The sequence below is a fragment of the Coloeus monedula genome (assembly GCF_965178545.1).
Source record: "Coloeus monedula genome assembly, chromosome: 5".
NCBI lineage: Eukaryota > Metazoa > Chordata > Aves > Passeriformes > Corvidae > Coloeus > Coloeus monedula.
In genome coordinates this window covers 34,987,194-35,007,895 of record NC_138785.1, presented here as the reverse complement: position 1 = coordinate 35,007,895, position 20,702 = coordinate 34,987,194, and the positions used below count along the sequence as shown (strand labels likewise).

The 20,702-nt window shown below is 38.3% G+C and overlaps 1 protein-coding gene across 5 annotated transcripts; it reads right to left on the bottom strand.

Moving 5' to 3' along the window:
- Positions 1-1,478: 1,478 nt before the first annotated feature.
- On the bottom strand, positions 1,479-19,250 carry TMA16 (translation machinery associated 16 homolog). 5 transcript variants are annotated; one of them, XM_082281913.1, is made up of 7 exons: positions 19,218-19,250; positions 17,922-18,034; positions 10,640-10,677; positions 9,770-9,854; positions 8,495-8,643; positions 3,072-3,114; positions 1,479-1,716 (listed from the first exon to the last, which is right to left on the bottom strand). In XM_082281913.1, the coding sequence occupies exons 1-7, from the start codon at positions 19,218-19,220 to the stop codon at positions 1,545-1,547; spliced, it is 603 nt and encodes a 200-aa protein (XP_082138039.1). In that variant the 5' UTR covers positions 19,221-19,250; the 3' UTR covers positions 1,479-1,544. The 5 variants fall into 5 exon arrangements, with proteins under 5 accessions (XP_082138039.1, XP_082138037.1, XP_082138036.1 ...); XM_082281911.1 differs by having other exon boundaries at positions 17,922-18,061; positions 19,218-19,226; XM_082281910.1 differs by lacking the exon at positions 19,218-19,250 and adding an exon at positions 18,662-18,789.
- Positions 19,251-20,702: the final 1,452 nt, after the last annotated feature.

The window sequence follows — 20,702 nt, the reverse complement described above, 5'->3', positions numbered from 1 at the left end:
GACTTTGTATACAAGCAAGAATTCAAAATGAACTTTTAAAAGGCAAAATCTGTCAAAGCACTGAAACAACCACATACACAATTTTAATTCAGTCCAATTACCCTGGCTGAGTTTCTACCACAGTTTAACACCTCAAGTTTTATAAATCAAAACAAGATAAATTCCACCACACAGCTCAATTTAACAAAGACATAAAAATATCAAAGCCCTGCCCTGAACTTTAGCACACTTATCTCTCAAACACAAGCACAAAGCAGTGATGTGATGGCCTGGAGATGTGCCTGGTGTCAGAGGGTAAGACATATAGTCAGGTTTAAGACTTGCAGTCCTCCTGAAGATGAATTAGATCACCCACCTATGCTCCAAGTCTGTTAAATTTATTCAGGTTTCTCTTTAGATTAATTTAAGGACAATTGTTAATTCTGTATAACCTAAACAGATTGGTTTCCTAAAACGTGAAAGGATAGCACAAGCCTATTTGTAAAGAGGGAAGAACTTAATATACGTATTAACAGACTTAACACTCATCAGTAACTCTTGCTGCACAGCTATGAAAATACACACCTGGATGTCTGTAAAGGAAATCTGGGAAACCCACAAAACTATTTACTATGACAAAGACTTGATTGTTTAGCACACAGAAGTGTACCAGGGATCACATATTAGAAAGATCATCCACCAGGAACAATTATTTCCACATAATTTACAGGCATCTGAGCTGTGACTACTACCATGTGTGCAAACAGTTCAGCTGAACTGTGACTTCTGTGCCCAGACAACCTAATATACAGTGAGATCTCCTACTTAGTGCCTGCTGTGAAATTATCCCTAGTTTTGCCCTTGCCCTTTCTTCCTCTGATTTTTATTCACTTTACAGCTTTTAAAGTGATGATCTGCTAAGAACTTCCCTGAAAGACACATTTAAAAGCATCTAAAGAGTTGCTTCATAAAGCAAGCCTGCTATTGGAAAGTCCTGAGCAGCTTCAATTTAATTCTCAACAGACGGGTTAGAAAAAGAATATGGACTAAGATACATTTAAAAACAGACTGTAGGGACTTTGATTGGCTTTTGATCTGAATTCTGCAATACAGATTGCTGAGGACAGCAACTCTTTCAAAATCTCTTGACAAAACATAAAATACCTTATCTTATTGAAGCATTTCCAGCTATGATCCTGACACGGACTCTCAAAGAAAAGAAGGTACAAGAGAAGAGCTCCTCATGTTTAGCAGATTATTGCAATTACCACAAAAAGGTAAGGATTTCTGACCACAAAGTATTCCAGTCTGAATCTAGACAGAGAAAAGGTACTCATCTAGTTGGGATTTCAAGATATAAACTTACACAAGTAAGATTTTAAGTATTTATTTATAGTAAAAAAATTTTATCCAAAATTATACAGCTTTACCCAGTAATAATGTTTACTCTTTACCACAGGTACACAAATCATAAAAAAAGCAACTAGCAAAGCCTTTAGAAATATAGTTAAATTTTATTTTTGTTTCCAGTGATAATTAAAATATGTTTCTTACAATTTGTTTCACTATTTCAGCTCTTGAATCAGCTGGTGCTCCTCAGGGCCCACCTCTTCTCCTTCATTCAAGTCTTCTTTTGCTTCTTCATCTATCACCTCAGGATGACTGCAGGCAGCATCCCTAGCTGAGAGCTTTTTCATTTTGATGTTTGGGAGTTTCCTCAGATCACCATCCCATTCTCTTAGAGAGAGAAAAAAACTAATGAAAACCAATTACCAACAGAAAGGAAGGAATGGCAGAGTTAACTCACATATCCTCAGTGAGGCTGCTTTTCTAAGTTATCCTCTCTCCTACTGTGGGTATGAATAAGCACCACAGATTTTCACCTGATTTTGTACACTACAGAAGCTGTAATTTCTCTATGAAGAAATACGTACTTTCAGATGTAATATTCTGAAACAAAAATATATTGTTCACTTTATTCCCACAGACTTATTGTATCCTCAGTTACTTTTGGCCACCTGCTTTTAGGTTTGTCTCATTCAACTTGCAGTCTGGTAAGCAACAGAAAAGCAGGTCAGAAGAGTTTCTTCATCCGGATGCTTGATTTACATATGTAATATCACATGTACATGAGTCCCTCATGATTTATGGTAAATGTTAACACGTTGTATGACTGACTTCAAGAGAACACAAAGTGTTCGTTAGCATTAATTCACATGGTCACAGTGTGTTATTTCCAAAGGCTGGATGAAGGAGAAAAGGTTGTTTTAAACATAAGTCAAACCCAGTACTCACTTAATAGAATGCTTTCTTGATTATAGTAAGTGCACTTCATGGATAATTTTTCCCAAGGGCAAAGACAGTGTTTGCCAATTGTAAGATATGTTTTTGCTCTACCAAGGCAATACAACAACACTCCTATCTGATGTCCCAGTTCAAGAAATCAATTGCATATTTATAAATACAACAGTCTTTCTTTGGGATTTCTGGTTTTATTCCAACATCCTGTATGTATGCCTTCTGGCTACATACCACCCCTGGGAGTCAGTGATATATCATTCTTTGCAACATAAGCATTCTTATATTTTTTTTTTCATGTATTTCATTTGATAGAGCTGTCAGCAAAAATGTTCATGCAGTCTATTGCCAGGACATACCAACATGCTGGCCCAGATGAGCCAGTTTCACAGCTCCCGGATCTTTTAACTGCATGCAAGTTGTACATTCATTGAAGATTTTCAACTAGTACATGCACGATACCAAAATTACTGTGAACAGCTGAGGTCAGCATTTTAGGTAAAATATTATCTAAGATAATGAGAAAAAAAGTTACTTAAGTTAAATAAATGGCATTCTAACCGTTGACTCTAAATCTTCCAATGTTTTAATTAATAACTATCACCAGTGTTTAGCTTGTAACAGCTACAAAATGCCAAAATAATAATGCCATACCTATTCTGCTTTTTCAAATGACAAATTCCTTGGCAGTTTTGCATCAGTTCCTTTTTTTATGAAAAGAGACATACAACAGGTGAACTTCAGAAACACTATTTTGCATAAACAGATTATTAGTGATAATAAAAAAAATTTACCTGAAAAATTTAAGATGCTTTCTGTTCATAATGTCTGGGATTTCTAATAGGAAAGAAATTAATTTCTATTAGATCTGTTACATTATTCAAGTGAGTTTCATTTCAAAGGAAGAAATGTGAGCTAAATGGCTTCTAACCAAAATGGCTACATACCTCCTTTCCATTGCAACCAAATTGTTCTAAAAGAAACCTGCCATACATATATATACAAAACCACCACTCATTAAGTGTTGTTTCACTCTAATCTGCCCCAAGAGATCTATCAGCAAGAATCTCAGTTACCCTCACCTTCAGGGCCTGGCCATAACATAAAGTACTGAACACAGAGAAACTAACATTCCAGTTACTGAAAATGCCTTTTAAATACTGCAGTAAATGCAACAGAACACTTACAGAGACTGGTGGCATCTGTCTCCTCTCAGTAGTTCATGTACATCTTGGTTGAACAGAAACAAACACCAATAATTTTAATGACTGAAAGTTTTCAGTCTTCCCCGTTAACAGAAATAAGTACATATACTCATGATAAATCTGTACTACCTTTGGTAGTAAAAAGAAAGGCAAATGTTTTGTATCGAGACCTGTGGGACAGACCATTTTGCTTTTTTCCTCCTGGAGTAGCCAAAATCTTCCCATTAGATGTGTAACATATAAATTTAGGCAGATTTTTACATAGGATGCCAAAGATGCTTTGCCTCAGTTCAGTGTCATTCTTTTCTTGGTCGGTCCTGCAGTGTTGCAAGTGGCCCATGTTTAATATCACCACTAATTTATGGAGATTTATGCCTTAGGAGCCTTGACATCTTTCCACAGTATAGAACACCTCATTACTGTCTATGAACTGGACAGATTTCACAGCCAGCAGGTTTCTCAACAAGACAGATGTTTTCTACCTCTGTAACATTAAATCCACTTTATTTTACCTCTTAAAATGGTGACATTTCAGCAACTTTTATATTGTCCTTGAACAAACAGTTCTGCCTTTGTTCATCTATTAATTTTCTCAAGTCTTAGAGTAATAAATGAGATCATGCTATCAATGCAGGATTATGGATGATTCTGCTCCTACAAAACGTAGGATGATGATACCTGTGTCATTTATCTTTGTGGCCAGGCAGTCCTTACTATTCAGAAACCTATTCCCTCCTTTCACACTTGGTTATAAAGTTACCAGTTGAAGAACAATAGTATGTGCAAAATGTTTTGATAACAATTACAGGGATTTCTGCAGACTGCTTCTCGGTAAACAGAGGAGGTGATACTGCTCACAGCTGAGCAAGGCAAGGCAAAGAAACATTTACCCTAATGCTTTTTTAGTCTGCTGATTCCTTGGTTTCAATAAACATCCATGCCACGTTAGGTCCATCCTTCTCAATAAAGCCTTGAAACAAAGCCATGGTTGCTCTTGCTTTCTTTGCAGTCCCTTGAACTGCACTCATGGCAAGCACAGTGCCAAACGCTGGAACATCCAAGCTCCCACAAGAGAAAGAAATTCTTCCCTTCTCCCAGGTATTTTACAAGATGCAATCAATGCTACTCCGTTTGCCTCTAGTAGTGCATGTAGTGATGTAAACAGTGAGTTTGGCAGAAGTGGCACCACACTGAGATTTGTATTTGTTCCTTTTATCAAAGCACTGATTCAACATACAGTTCAGTGTTCTTGTCAGACAAACCAGGACTAAATGACAAGACTTTCAAATGCAGCCCTTTCACTTGCTTTTCTCTCTCTTTTTTTTTTTTTTAAACATTTAATGGGTTTAAGTCATGCAGGACCTTTTCCAAAGGGAATATTCTAACAGTTTTATCTAGCCCATCATCCAGGGCTCACCAACATCATGAGAAAGAAGGCACTCTAAAGAGAGAAAATTCTGTGACAAACCAAGATTTGGCACTGAATTCATCTTTACTGCTTTGGCAGTGGCAAAATTTTTAATCTGCACTTACATGTGTGTTTGCAATATGTTACACAATAAAAACTACTGAGTTGCCAGATTAAGATTAGAACTGTGTGTAGAAATAAACTATATACGGCACAGTAACTGATTTTCTAAATTATGCTGGATTTAATAACTCTTGTCCAACTCAGCTGCATCTCCTTAGCATGCACTGATGCCATGGTTTTTGCTGCTGCTTGTGAACTCCTTCATTTGCTTTAAAATGTGAAGTCACAGGAACATGTTTTTCTGAACTAAAGATAGAAAAAAATATAAGAAATACGGTGCAGGAGTTAGTGGGAAAGAAATGAAGACAGTATTTAGGGGGAGTAGATTATTGTCTGGCCTAAGATTAAGTATTCAGCAGTTTATGTGCTATAGCAAAACAGCAGTGATGATGCCTTAGGATTTTAGCTTCTATATTTTTCATATATCTGTAATCCTGTAATTCTTTAGTGTATAACTCTAAACTCCCTATACAGTTTTAGCTACTGCTCTCCCATTTTGGTCAGACAAAACAATTCCTCTCTAGGCCTGAAACTCAAGGACACCTTACTGTCTCAGGCCCTGAGAAACGTAAACAAAAGTGAGTTGAGGGGGAGCAAAGCTGGGGGTAAGTGACTTCACTACCTGAAGCTGTAATTGGAGAATTAACCCCCGATACGCAAATGAACCAAACTTACAGAAGTATGGAAACCTGTGACCCCATCGTCCTTTTCGGGTGTAGCCCCTGGGTGGGCTTCGTCTTCCCTAATGTACCTGAAGGCCCTTCCATAAATATAACTGCTTTTATTCTCTTAATTTTGTCTAGCCTCTGATTTTTGGTAGTCCTAACAAGGCACAGTGAAAGATTTAAGTAAACATTTTTTTATGTTTCTGACCCTTTCAGACAGTTCTACTTTTCTTTCTTTTGAGGAAGAACAAACAGCCTGTTAAAAAGAAGGAAACTGTAGATGCTCTTTAGGCAAAGAACCGTTCAGTTGTACAATAATGTTCACTACAGAAAACAGAAGCTAACAAACAGTAACAGAAATTACATTAGCAGATACATGGAAATGATACAGCTTTCATCTGAATTAAATTGATTTCCCTGTAATGTGAAGCCTCCAGAACTAACTAATAAAGGTATTTAGTTTTAAAAGCCACTTTCCCCCAAGATTAATATTATGCGTCTGAGAGAACATGCAAGGTAATTAGAAGCAAATTATCAAAAATGGATGATATTCAGATGAAGTAATTATGATGCTTTTCCACTGAAAGCATGCTAACTCTGGGTTACAAATAAATAGATAAATATCTAGCATTGCCTTTCAACAGCTTTGCTATAAACATATAAGACCAGATTAAACAAAAAACGCAAACACAAAAATGAAAACAAGAGGAAGAAAACTGCAGTAAAACTATGGTAGATATATTTGAGGAGTAAGGACAAGGAGTTGCTAAACCTCAACAATCTCACTGATAATGTTCCCTGTATAGCTACTGTTCGTTTAAAAAAGACTAAAATTTATATATTTTAGGATGCCTACCACTTTTGTAAACAAATTTTTACAATTTATAAAGCATTATTTTTTCATTTACATGTATCTTTGACAGGATAAGAGGAAATGCCCTCAAGCTACACCCAGGGAAGATTCATGCTGGACATCAGGACAGATGTTTTTTCACTGAAAGGGTGGTTAAGCATTGGAACGAGCTGCCCAAGGAAGTGGCGGAGGAATCAGCAGCCCAGGAAGTGTTCAAGAAATGACTGGATGTGGCACTTGGTGCTATTAAGTTGACATGGTGGTGCACTTAGTTGACACAGTGGTGTTTGGTCAAAGGTTGAACTTAACAATCTTGGAAGTCTTTTCCAACTTAATTGATTCTATGATATAAAGAGACTGCATCCAATTTTAGTAGACTTCCCTAAATGAAAAGAATACATATTATGCAGTCTCTTCAGAGCAAATGCACACACATACAAGAAATAACTGAGTTCAAGAATGGGGGGGTGGGGGGGAGCCCAACAAATCTAAGTCAGTTATAGAAGCTCCACACACTAAAGCTTCCAGGATTAATAATGAGCTAGAGGCATAAAAGCACTCTTTCCAGCTGATTTCCATTTATGCCCATCTGTAATTACAGTATTTAGTTGCTATAGTACTTAGCAGCAACTATTTTCTCTAAATGAACACTGTCCTAGACAGACAGCAAAACCTGCAGCAGCTGTGATAACAAATAATGAACGATTTGAAAGTGTATTTAATATGTGAAGTTGCACTGTGCTCTCTGAATGCTTTACTTACTAATTCTATAATAACCTCCAATTGTGCCTACAATATTTCTAGCTTCTTCATTATTTTTATGTTGTGCTTGTGCATTTGCCATCTTTTTCTCTAGCCCTACTGCTTTTTTCTGTCAGTTTTCCACAAAGCAGTAAGGAAAAAAAGAACTAAAACTTAAAAGCAAAAAACAAAATGAATACTTTCTACAACTGAGCTATTTGATGACAATCACAGCATCTATTTTCCTATTACTTTTTTTCCCCTCCTTCTAAGAAATCAAAGATTACACATGAAGTCATACAGATATTCCTAATTTCTCTGCCTCTGCAGGCTGCACTGGCAAATTTTAAAGTCATTAATAATAATTTTTTCTTTATTTGTACAATACATATCAGGGTGTGCTGATTTTGCTGGGGTAGAGTTAATTTTCTTTACAGTAGCTAGTACAGGGCTGTGTTGTAGATTAGTGCTGGAAACGGTGTCAATGAAAACAGGATGTATTCATTATTCCTGAGCTGGGCTTGCACCAGGAGCTGGGAGGGGACACAGCAGGGACAGCTGACAGGGGAATATGATACACAACCCAAACCTTGCTGTGCTTTGTATCCTAACTACAAAATAATGTCGATTTTTCATGTCTTCCATGACATACTTTTACTATTAGAAGGACTGATTATGACTAGATAATACTTTAGCATTAAAGCCAAGTTCACCACTCAGCTTCAACATGCATATCATTGGTTAAACCAAAACACATACACTTCACTGCTTGACTATCCTCAAAACAACTCTTCACTTTTTGCACTTTCTTTATCCCTTTGTCTTTCTTCCTTATTTCACCAAACTATTGCTGCTTCCCTTCAGCCTAGTTCCAGCTGTCAAATGAAGGTCCAAACAAGCTGCTGAACAGTTTGTATTCAAGACAGCTGCATTAAAAGCTCACTTTAGTTTCAAAAATAGGTTATGTATGCCTGCACTGAAAAGACAGTACTAGCAAAGATGCACAGAGACAAAAGCAGAATATATGGCAGACCTCCACAATCTTTTTTTCTCCTTTTCTTCACCCTGCCCCTCCTCCCAAACAACTCCGCAAGGCATAAGCACCTAGCACTTAGTTAATTTCTTTAAAGAGAAAAATAAGGACAATGCCTAGAAAGTTTGCCTAGATTCTGGCCTTGTGAGCAGGTGTGAGCACAGAATTCTTTCTAATGCATTTACATACCTATTCCATAGCCCTCATAGAGTTGTCTTTCACGTTCTATTGTCTGCTTGATGACAGTTTCCCGTGAACCATGCTGTCTTCCTTGTCTGCCTTTAATACTGTTTTGTAATTCAATCTGCTCCAATTCAGCATTGAATCGACACATGTAACTGAAAGAAATAAAATGCATTATAGCCAGATGCAGTCATGCAAAAAATTGCAAAACAGAATTACTCTGATAAATTATTTTACTAATTGTATTTATTTCCTAATTTATTTTCTAAATTTGAGATATTTCTAAGACTTGAACAACTACTTTGATCTTCAAAGTGGAAGCTCCATTTGGAACTTCCTTTAAATCACATGTGGCTTCCAGAAGAATTTTTTTTTTTAATTTGCCTTTTTTTCTTTAACTATGTTTGCATAAAACAAAACTACATCATTATTATAATTCACCTGCTCTGGAAGACCCATGTTTAATCTGAGTGAGTTAAATTCCAAACTTTTAATTGCTGGATTTCACCACCTCAGTTGTATCTTCTAAAGCAAAATTCTTCTTTGGCATGTGTTCTACATCTCTTTGCAAACTTCCAACTCAAATCCCAAGAGTAAGCTTTCACTGTCTTTGAAATATCACTAGCATTGATGAGCATGTAGAACATGCTGTTCATGAACAGTGTAGGAAATATGTCAGAGCTTCTAAAGGAAACTGATACAATACACCTGGGTAAGAATATGTATGTATCCCATGTTATTTAGCTAGCAGGTGAGAAACGGTGACAAGCCACAGGCATTGAAGAAGTGAAGAAATAACAGAATAGCAGTGAAGAAATAACTGAGTTTTTTCTCATCAGATTAAAATTTGGTAGTTCCTGCCCTACAAATTGACCCACCTGACTAGTGTTTAGTCTTCTCAGCGACGAAAATCGGAGACTAAAGGAGTAAGTAGTGTGAAAACTGTGCATTCAGGTGTCACAGAATAATGCAACAAGCAAATGCATGTGATTACTACTGTCCAAATCATTTACAGTCCTCCACACACTACAAAACTAGGGATATACTTCAATGATTTAAAAAAAGAAACTGTAACACATGACTTATTTGAATAATTCTAGTATGACTATACACATTTCTCAATATATGTCAGTGGTAACAAAATCAACTACGTGGTATTATAAAAAGCAATATATAAAAAGTCCTTCTCTGAGTCATCATCACTTTGCAGATCTTATACTAAGAACATTATTTTTAAAGACAAGTCAAGCTTTTTAATCTTGTTTTTAACACCAGCCTTACTTTTCAATTAGCTCGCCAGCTTCTTTCTTTGTGTACTCGATTTTACTGGGGTCAAGGTGACTCTGAAACCATTGCAGTTTTTCTCCTACAAGAATAAACTTAACATTAATGATTACATCACCACTGTAGCATCAATACAGATTAAAGTTTCTCAATGTTTTTTAAATGCCAGCCCATTTTTCAAGATTTTGAATGGCATCATAGACTCTGATACTGTGGGGACCAGATATGAAGGTAGCTGCAATAGAAACATTCCCACATGATTTCAGATTTATTTTATACCTTCCACAGGAAAAAAAAATACATTAAGCTTTGTTTTACTGGAAATTAATTAAAATATCACTATATCAACTGCTTAGGAAGGAAACTAATAAAGGGGGAAAAACCAACACAATGGCTGAGTAAGAGTTCTGATCATCACAATTTTTAAACAGATTAAATTGAAAAGGTGCAGATAAATCACATGGAAGAGAAAAATATTCCAGGTTGTGTCTCAAAGTTTCGAATTTACTTGCTAGCATAATGTGTCTTTTAACCTACATATATCATCTTCTTTTACAAGCAATTATAGAAAGCATGGAGGCCAAATACAATAAATATGTGTACAGATGTACAAAACACTAATTTGGTCTATATTACCCTTTTGTTGTGCACAGTGACTAAAGATTAGCTATGGTCAGCCCCAAATTCAATCCTGTATATATTAAGTAGATGTCAGGTATTTCAGTATTTCAACCAAGTCTGGTTGAAAGATTGCAGAATCAGATTATAGAGAAAAAAAAACTAAGTGGACATCTAAAAAGCTGATAAAACTTAGACTCTCTACTAAGAAGCTGAATACCGTACTCAGTAATAGAAGTTTCTGCTTACCAATAATACTTAAACGTAAAGCTTTGTCAGTCTTCAACCTAGCAGAGAAAAACCAGATATGTTAGCCAGGAATGAGTACCTTATAAATACTGACCTCAATTTTATTCTCAAAAAGTGGGTTTTTTCAGTCACAATGAAAGTCAAGGTAAAATTTCAAATGGAAATATTTGACAAATTCCAAACAATGTAAAACTTATCCTGTTTCACTCAAAACATCTACTTTTTGGTAAAACTACTATCTGAAATTTGTCCAGTTTACCTATTAGTCTTAACAGTTTCTTGGAAGAAATAAGGACGCAACATTTTTCTCAGAGCACAACGAAAGGAATTTCACCAAAGAGCTGCACTGTCACAATTTCACTGAGTATTTCTGATATTCTTCTGGCACATTTAATGAGTTTGGAGATTTCACTGCACTGCACTCTTGCAAATCAAGCATGCAATGTGAAAAATACCATTCTATTGCCCAAAAACTTAAAATAATTGAAGTTTGTGCTTAGTGAACAGTAAAAGTTAATGTGTTAAGAAACCAAAGTTAACAACATTATTAAAAAAGATGAAAAAAAACCCCAACTCTATCTCATAGTACTTTTAACTCCACCTGAATCTCTGGCAAAATACTCAAGGTCTGCTGTACTCTGTGGGACGTATGTACACAATTTTATTTGGGATTAATTTTTCTCCTAATTAGGAGTTCTGAAAAGAGACAAGTTCTCCAACAGGAAATCCTGTGCCTTATGCTCTTTTCTCCTCAAGGTGTCAGATTCAATCTGCATCAAAGGATGTTGCAATGTTCTGTTGTTTCCAGAAAGGAAAATAGGACATTGTTGGGGTAAGTATGAAATTTGTCACTGGAAAAAATATCTTAGCTATGCATATTCAGTGTATATAATCAAGGACCTCTGATAGAACTGACTTTTTATTATAAAATAGGCAAATTGGTAACAGGTTAAATAAATCATAAAGGATATAACTGACGAAGAATAAATAATGCTAAAAGTCACCACAGTTCAGAGCTACTGTGCTCCTTTATTAAATTCCTTTTACTCAATAAAATTTAATGAGCATTTTCGAGCTAACTGAAGTAACTCAGAGCACAGCCTGTCACCTATCACAAAATCTGGGATCAAAAGACAAACCCTTACTTTCCGGAGACAAACATATTGTGTCACTTGTCCACAAACCTACATTATTTAAATAAATATCAGCTTTTTCAAGAAGTACTTCATCCTCTGAAGACTGTCTAAAAGCCATGTAAAAGCAAACGCACAGCATGCGGGAGCTGCTAAGAATTCCACTAACATATTCAAGAAATTTTTCCTGCTATGGATACCCCAGCATGTGCAGAAAAAGCCTTCAATAAAAGCTAGGCAGGCTTTTATTCTCAGAGGACTTACAGCAGGGAGCTTTGGATGGTAACTGTCCAAGAAAAGGACACATACTCTGCTTCAGTGGAACTCCACATCAGCAATCCCTGCTGGGAACCCTGCATGGCAACACTGCCAGACATCAAGAAAAGCTGCCTAAACAGAATCATGTCATGCATCTATGTTCTGAAACACTACAGATTGCCATTTGCACCTGCTAGGGTCACTAAAACATTTATTTATCAATGCAGCAAAGTATAGAACCACCATTTTCTTATGGAAGAAAAACCTTCAGTCTCCTGGTGCACACAACTACTTTCAGTATGAGAAATAATGAATGATAGGCTTGGATGTTTCCTTATTGTACTTTTCACAAAAACCTCACCTCAGTGACTGCTACAAGACAATAGTGTTAGCAGTGAGGCTAATCAAATCAGGTGAGTCAAAGAAACTTCCTCTCATCTCCTTCCACACAATGAGTAATAGCTTTTGCTCAGGGGAAGGACAAGGATACAATCTTGTGGCAGGCTGTTGTCTCTTGATGATTTTCTCCTTCTCCCACCTCCCAGAAATCCTCTGCTTAGGCACTGATTACTAATAAAAATAAGTAGCTTTCTTGATGTCTACTAGGTACTTAAAAAGTAAATTCTACCTGTTCCTTCAGCAGATCTTTATCTGTGATATTGTATTCAACTGTTCTACTCTAAATGCTAACAATGAGTAAGTATTTCCCAAATCAGTTTACAAACTCAGTATTTTTCCCTGGTAACATCCACACATACAAATGCCACCTATGGCTCTGAAAACTAAGATAGGCTATTCACTAAGAAAGAAAGAAAAATTAATGGTTGATAAGACGTATTTCATTGTTTCAGACTGCTAAATACCTTTCATAATATTCCATACATGTCTGTTTTCGTTAGCTGGGTTAAGCATTTTCCATATGAAAATCCCTCTACAATGATGCCTTGATGGGGCTGCCTAAAAAAAGAGGCTAGGCAAGATTAAGAGAATAAAAGCAGGTATATTTATTGAAGGGCCTTCAGGTACACCTTGAGCAGTCAAAACCCTCCGGGGCTACACCCAAAATGGACAACCGAGTCATGGGTTTTCATATTTTCGTAAGTTTGGTCAATTTGCATATCAGGGGTTAATTCTCCAATTACAATTTCACGTAATGAAGTCATTACCCCAAGTTTTTTCACCCCTTAATTCATTTTTGTTTACATATTTTGGGGCCAGAGACAGTAAGGTGTCCTTGAGTTTCAGGCCTAGAAAGGATCTGTTTTCTCTGACCAAAATGGGAGAACAGTAGCTAACAGGCTATATGGAGTTTTAGACTTACATACTAAAGCATTACAGGATATGAAAAATATAAAAGCTAAAATCCTAAGACACCAACAAGAATTAATTTTTTTCTCTTTTGCTTCATTTATTTCTATAAGCAAAATAAATGATTTTAAAAGCTAACATTTTTTCAGTTCCTCATGAAGAATCTGCAAGAGCATGTCACATAGCATCACTGCTGCCAGAATGCAAGTAGAAGCATAGTGGGCCAAGAGAGATTAGGAGGTTAGACAAGGGAAAACCCAAGGAAAACCAACCAAACAAAGAGCTATACCAGGAGACATTGTAAGGTTATTGCTTACTCCCAAAGGTACTTCACGCCCCATCACTGTAAAAACTCCTTAGCTCTCATATCTCAGAGCATGTCAGTTTTAGACAGGCTTATTTGTAACGAAAATGCACTACTTTTAAGAAATTTATAATGCATGCACAATAGAAAGGGTCTATTTTGACTCAGGGGGGAAAAATGACAGATAAAAAAATCCAGTGTTAGGTTTGCTTTAGCTACCAAAACCAGATAGGTATTTCTGCAGTTGCAGGCAAAAGATGACTGGTGTTGGTTCATCACTACTACAGAAGTTCCATGAATTTCCCACTATGGTCTGGTTTTCTTAAGTGTAGAAAAGTCAGTGTTCTGCTACTGCCAGTGACACAGCTATTGCTGTCTCATGAGAACAGCCATGTAATTATTTAACAGATCAAACAAGCTGCCTAAAGGAATAAGGACTTGCATGTAGATTAAGAGAGAATAAACTGGTAGTAATACACTGGAAGTTGTTGCTGTTCATTAGACCTTGAAGAGAACTGAGAGGAGAGGGATGCAGGCAAGCAAAAGGTGTCATTCAAGTGAACAAGATGACTTAAGATTGTAGCCAATTGTCTAAAAGCAATTGGTCTGTCTCCTCTTATTATGGTTAAGGATTGGTCTTTCATAGTGCAGTCACAGTTTCTGAACAGTAAACTTATAACTGCTGTCATATTTCGTTATGAATGCTTGCAGTAAAGAGTGGACAATGGAGGCTGTAAAAGACTTCTGCAACTTAATGCAGAATTGCTCCCTCCTTTTTCCCAGTGCTGCATTTAAAGTGTTGAAATTCCTTGTGGATAATGTCTTTTATTTTTTCTAGTTTGGGCAAAAGATACCGGAATATGCATCTCATAACTTAATGCGATTTTCCTTCCTGTATAACATAAAAAGGAACATTCACAGCAGTTATTTCTTTTTTCTCCATCCTGTAGGAAAGTTAATAAGTAAATAAAAGCCTAAACTGTCTCCAGTCCTGAATCCTGTCTCCAGACAAGTACCAAAGGAAAAACAAAACAACAAAAACCAACAAAACAAGCAAAACAAAAAGAAACAAACCACACAAAACCAAAATCATTGACTGATACTTCTATAAAAGACATTCTCATCCTCCAGTAACATGCCATTCAAGGCCTTCCTACATCCAAGGTAACACCTTTGTATTAAATAGTAATCAACAGATCAAATGTACATATGTTCAAAAAGTATTACTTCACAAATTTAGCCAGCCACAATTAGAGCATCTTTTGGCAAGGAAATCCACAGCTTAATGAAAATAATACAGATAAACTTTATGGACTTCCAACATTCACTGACTACTCTAATCCAGTTTATCCATTCTGCAGAAATGCATGAGCCTGTACAGAGAAATGACCCCTTTACTCAGGCCTGGTGAGATCATATTGAGCATTCTGTTTCCAGTTTGGTGTCCTATTCATACTTCAAACAACTTACTTCTACACAGTAACAAGCATGGCCAAAAAAATACCAGATTTGTAGATGGGACTAAGGAAGAAAATTCTGCAGAGATTACAAGGCAGCTTCTCCCATTTACCACCAAAAGATGTATTAACCTTCCAACCAGAGAAAAAGGCTGTCATTCAATAGAAGTAATTTCGAAAATTGTTTAAAAACATTTAATAGACCTGCAGAAGCAATGCGAATGAACAAAACTGGTGTGAGCTATTTCTTTTTCCTGAGAGTGTAGGAGTGGAAAGCTTTCCTCTATCAACAGCATCAGAAATTTGTCTTTTTCAGAGCTATACAAAATGAATCCAAACCTCAGCATTTTATTACAGAAACTGAAAGCTAAGTAATTACAATAAAAAGTTTAACACATATTTAATTTCCAATATTTAAAAAAACATTTACCAAGCTGATCATTTAGATAATAGAGATTCAAAAGAAATTGGAACCCTTAACGAGTCTCTTAAAAACACTACGGAAAGTAAAAAAATACATATTATTCATGTCTTTCCAATTCAATTGTTCTTCAAGCCAAGACAATAGAGAAAATAGAATATAGACAATTGGAGGATGTTTTCAATGCAACTAATTTTTAGATGTATTTTTAGAACACCACAACGAAAGTGATCTACAAAGTGCAGATCTGTGAGCAACATTAGTTAACTGTTTAGGACCCAGAAGCGTAAGATGTAGAGATCTTATTTATTTGATAAAAAAGATGAAAAATATAAGATCATTTTGCTATCAAAATATGTTTTGGATGGTCAAAACTGACACACTATTCTTGGTGGAATAGTTTCCCTATGCAAAATGAAAGGCTACATCTTTTACAATCAGCCTAGATTGAAATAGCAAGGATAGGGCTTCTTCAAACACATCAGTAACCAAAGGAAAACTAAGGGTAATGTGGGCCTGTTACTGAATTGAGGGGGACCCTGGTAACAGGACATAGAGAAGGCAGAAATACTGAACACCTTCTTTGCATGGGCCTCCACTGCCAAGAGCAGCCCTCAGGGAGCTCTGACTCAGCAGACCAGGATTAAGGAATGTTAGAAGGAATACTTTCCCTTGGTCAAGGAGGACTGGGTTAGAGAACACCAAGGTAAACCTGATATCCACAAAGCCATGGGCCCTGAGGGATGCATCCACAAGTGCCAAGGAAGCTGGCAGACACATGGCTAGACGGCTCACAATTATCTTTGAAAGGTTGTGGAGATGAGGAGTGGTGCCTGAGGACTGGAAGTAAACAAATGTCACCCCGGTCTTCCAAGAGGGCAGGAAGGAGAACCCAGGGAACTACTAGCCAGTCAGCCCCACCTAAATCACTGCATAGGCAACAGAGCACCTCATTCTGGAGGCAATCTCTATCGACACGGAGGACAAGGAGGTGATCGGGAGTAGTTGGCATGGAGTTACTAAAGGTAAGGCATGTTTGACCAACCTGATTGCCTTCTATGATGAAACAACTGCCTGGAGGGGTGAGGGGAGAGCAGTGGATATTGTCTACCTCAGCTTCAGCAAGGCCTTTCAACTTTTTGGTGTTGCAACAAAAAGTATCACTCCAAAAAGAAACATCAGCACAGGTCTTGGTATCAGTGTAACTCTAACCACAGGAGACCATCACTAAAAGATTTGAGTGTGCCATGTCATAATGAACAATCAGTAAGTATCGCTCCCTCTAAAACTAAGTTTTCTTGTGCACGTTTTTCCATGTGATGAAATCACAAACGCAAGCACTAAGAATCAAGTAAGATTAAGTCATCTCTTGTGATTAAGAGCTGTGAGTGGCTGCTAGGACACAAGGTGAAAGAGGTAAGGGACAAAGTGGTCAATTTAGCAGTAGGAAAATAATCTCCAATAAAAACTTACAATCAAAACATACAGTCAGAGAGCACAGAAAAAATACGAAGCAACAGGGAAGACTTCTTGCATATTAGGAAACTGCCCAATCCTCAACACATGCTACTTGTGAATTCTTGCAGCAGCTCTGCTGGAGGCTACATGACCCCACTGTGGTAGCAAAGGCCCCCTTTCTAGTTAAAGCAACAGTGCAACTGCCGTGGATAAGGCTGTACATCAAACCCAACAATAAAACTGCACAGTCTCTGGACCAGGAGCTTCCAATTTAACACCTTCAGACAAATGGGTATTTGGGCTCAGCTCACACTGTCCATCCAGACCCTAAAATTTATATGGCATTATACAGTTTATATAGTGCTATATTATACTTAGACTGAAAATGTTTTAGTAACTTCCTAAATAAACATATTTATGCATAACAACAAGAAAGATGAGATAATGTAAAATAAAGGACAGTCTTCACCAGCTGTCTTTTCCCTCTGTGGAAGGGGGAAGTAAAACTTAAAAGAAGAAAAACAAACTTGCCATGGAACAGCAGAAAACCACGAAAGAGGAGTTAACTGTACAGTCTGACTCAGAAGTCTCTTGCAGGAAGGCTTCTGAGTTTTCTTTTCTATTAATTCAGCCTTTCAGCAGAAGCAGTTAGACCCTAAGCAGGATTCTTACCAAACTTGAAGTAAAGCCAAACTAGGTGACTTACCTTCATGTGAAATCACCAGCAACGTGCTATTCAGACTATCAAAGGCAAGAAATCTGACTTGTAAGAACAACACCGGAACTGAAGCAGCAGAACTACAGACTTTGTATAACCTGATTTAATGCATGCAACCTGTCACTTCACATGGCCCAGCGGCAGTACTAAGTTATACAGGCCTTTCTGTTATCTTATGATTATATCAGCATAACAGTCCATGTCCACTACATGCAATCAACTTACTTTTCTTTCTTTTCCTGTTTGTGCACTTCCCTTGCAAGCTGTGCAGCTTTTCTGCTGTACGGATGGATAACTTTTTTCTCCTGCTTCCCTCCTTGAGGTTTTCGTAACTTTGGCTGAAAAGAAATCAAAGATACTATGCACTAATAAGGCCGAGTAAAGTATGAAACAGAAGACAGAAATACACATGGTAAAGACTTAAAAGGTCATGCCCTGCTATCTCAGAAAGCCCTTAACTTCCAGTAGCACATTATCAATTTCACCCACTTCAATAATAAAATTACTTGAAGTCTGTACATGCTGTAACAAAACCACTAGAGTACAGGAAATGCTGTGAGAAATCTTACATAGTGACTGCTGTCAAACTACCTACTTTGTAGAACTCTGCAGCTAGGAAACTAAGATTACTTCTCTGTACCTTTGCAGTAAATGTCCCCATTCAAGCTTCTATCAGATTGTTGCATCTGGGCTTCTGACAAGGGCCACATGTAACTTGTACAACACAACAAAAGGGATTTTCTTGTTCCTCCCAAGATACCATTGGAATGCCTCACACCAGGGAGCAGACACGGGCTTTCCTTCTCTACTCCTTCATACTGCACAGAGAGGGAATAGTACTCAAGAATTTCAAAAGTTCGGTAATACTACTCTAAATTATGCTACTTTCTGGTAAAAAAGTGTTTGAACAGAACTGAAAGGCTTTATGAAATAATATATTATTTAACTGCGTGCAAAACAAACACCTTAAAGCAAGGGGGCTTTCCTGCATCACAACAAATGGCCATCAACAAACGGAGGCTTTAGTACATCCAATTCTATGTGATCGCATCAGGGCTTAGAGCTGCGAAAAAACAGGTGATGTCAAAGACAAAACTACTGTGAATACCTCGGCAAATCTCAGGCGGCGGCACCGCGCACCTGCTCCCTACACGGACCGCGCCTCCCCCCGCCCGTCCTCCGGAGCCCCCGGCGCTGCCGACCCCGCTGCCCCAGCCCCGCGGCCGCCCTGCCGGGAAGGCTCAGAAGGACGCGAACCCCTCCGGGAAAAAATGCAGCAGTTTTTAAACGCAAGGTCGGGTCACCGCTGGTATCGGCCCAGAGGGCCGCCAGCCCGCCAGGGGACCCGCCGCAGACCCCCGAGGCCTCTCCAGGGACGCGGTGGGGCCGCTCCCGGGGGGCAGGAAGGGCCCGGGAGCACCGCGTGAGCAGCCACCGCCGTCCCCAGAAGGGGAGGCTGCGGGAGCCGCACCCCTACCCCCGTCCCTGTCCCCATTCCCCTCCCGACCCCGCCGCACGCACCATGGCGAGCGAGCCTCCTTCCGGCACGGCGGTGCAGCAGCCTCAGCGCTCCGGGCGGGCGGCGCGGGCGGCGCGCCGGGCGTTCCGCGGCTGCCACTCGCCCCGAGCGGGGCTGGCTGCGCCCAGGGCAGCGAGGTCCCGGTCAGACCGTGCGGGTGCGGCCGCACCGGAATGAAAGCTGCATAGTATCTTGACAGCAGCTGGAAAAGTGTAAAAATTCTTCCCCTCAAAACACTTGAATCAGTTGCGCTTCGACTTTTACTGCAAATATCCCCACCATCCGTGAGCTTGACAGACAGGCGTTGCTCTGTCTCAAGGGGAAAAAGAGGAAACCAAAAAACGCAGCTAAAAAGCTCGATTCAGGCCAAATCACTTTGGCTACTGAATTGATGGGGCTGCTACTGCTACCCATGAGCTTGAGATAAAAGAAAAAGTAGAAATAGTCCAAGAACCTGGTGGTCATTATGAGGAAGAAATTCCACAACTGGTGCCTATGCAAAGAAGGAGCTTTGCTGAACTGAAGAAAATGGAACAAAGTCAAGAAAAAGGTGACAACCTGTATGAGAAAACCAACCTTTCCCTTGGTAAGAGAAAGAAACAACCTCTACTTCTGGAAAGTCCAAAATCAAAACTTAAAGTTACAGGAGAGTTACAGGAGAGCATAACTCTCTGACATGCAGACATCACCAAAACAGAAAAAAACCCACCCCATCTGTCACCAACACTCCTGTGACACCTCAAAGCAGATCATCACCTACACTATGGGCCTGTAGAAAAGCAGTTGTGACTGTACAGCTCCAGGCATCACAGGCTCAAAGGAGATACCAGCTTAAGGCATTAATACTTTATGCTCTTCAGACACCGATAACTCTTAGAATATATAAAGAAACCTATTAATTTTAAAGATCGTCCCTAAACAGCAAGCCCCCAAATCTTTTCCTAAAAACATATATAAGGAAAGTGGGATTATCTAAAGCAACGTCTTCATTCAGCTTGTATTGGAACATCACCTATTTGTGTGCTTGCAATAAAACTATTTCAGAGTTTTACAGAACTGCTACAGGAGGCAGTGACAGTAGCAATTTTGATTTTTAATCTAATAATTTAGGATGTAGCAGTCACAGACAGGAAATTGAGCATGGAATTTTAAATAGTCCATCCAAGTAAATAGATTTAATGCTGTCAAACAGCGCAGGAATCATAGTAGCAAAATGGGGAATAGCTCTGTTTTAATACTGTTTAAATCTGCTTGGGACCAGCAACTCATGTTTAATTGAGGGATTCTGAAGGAAGTCAGGCAATAAGGTAAAGTGGCAGTGAAAACAATTTGACTATGGGGCCCACTCATGCATACAAATGAGAAATGAAAAAAGTAATTTGTGGATTCTTTCTTCATTTGGATGAACAGCTTGGAGGCTTTAGAGCATGCATGCCTGGGAATATCAATAGGTATGCCCCTCCCATCAAAATACCACAGAGAAACTG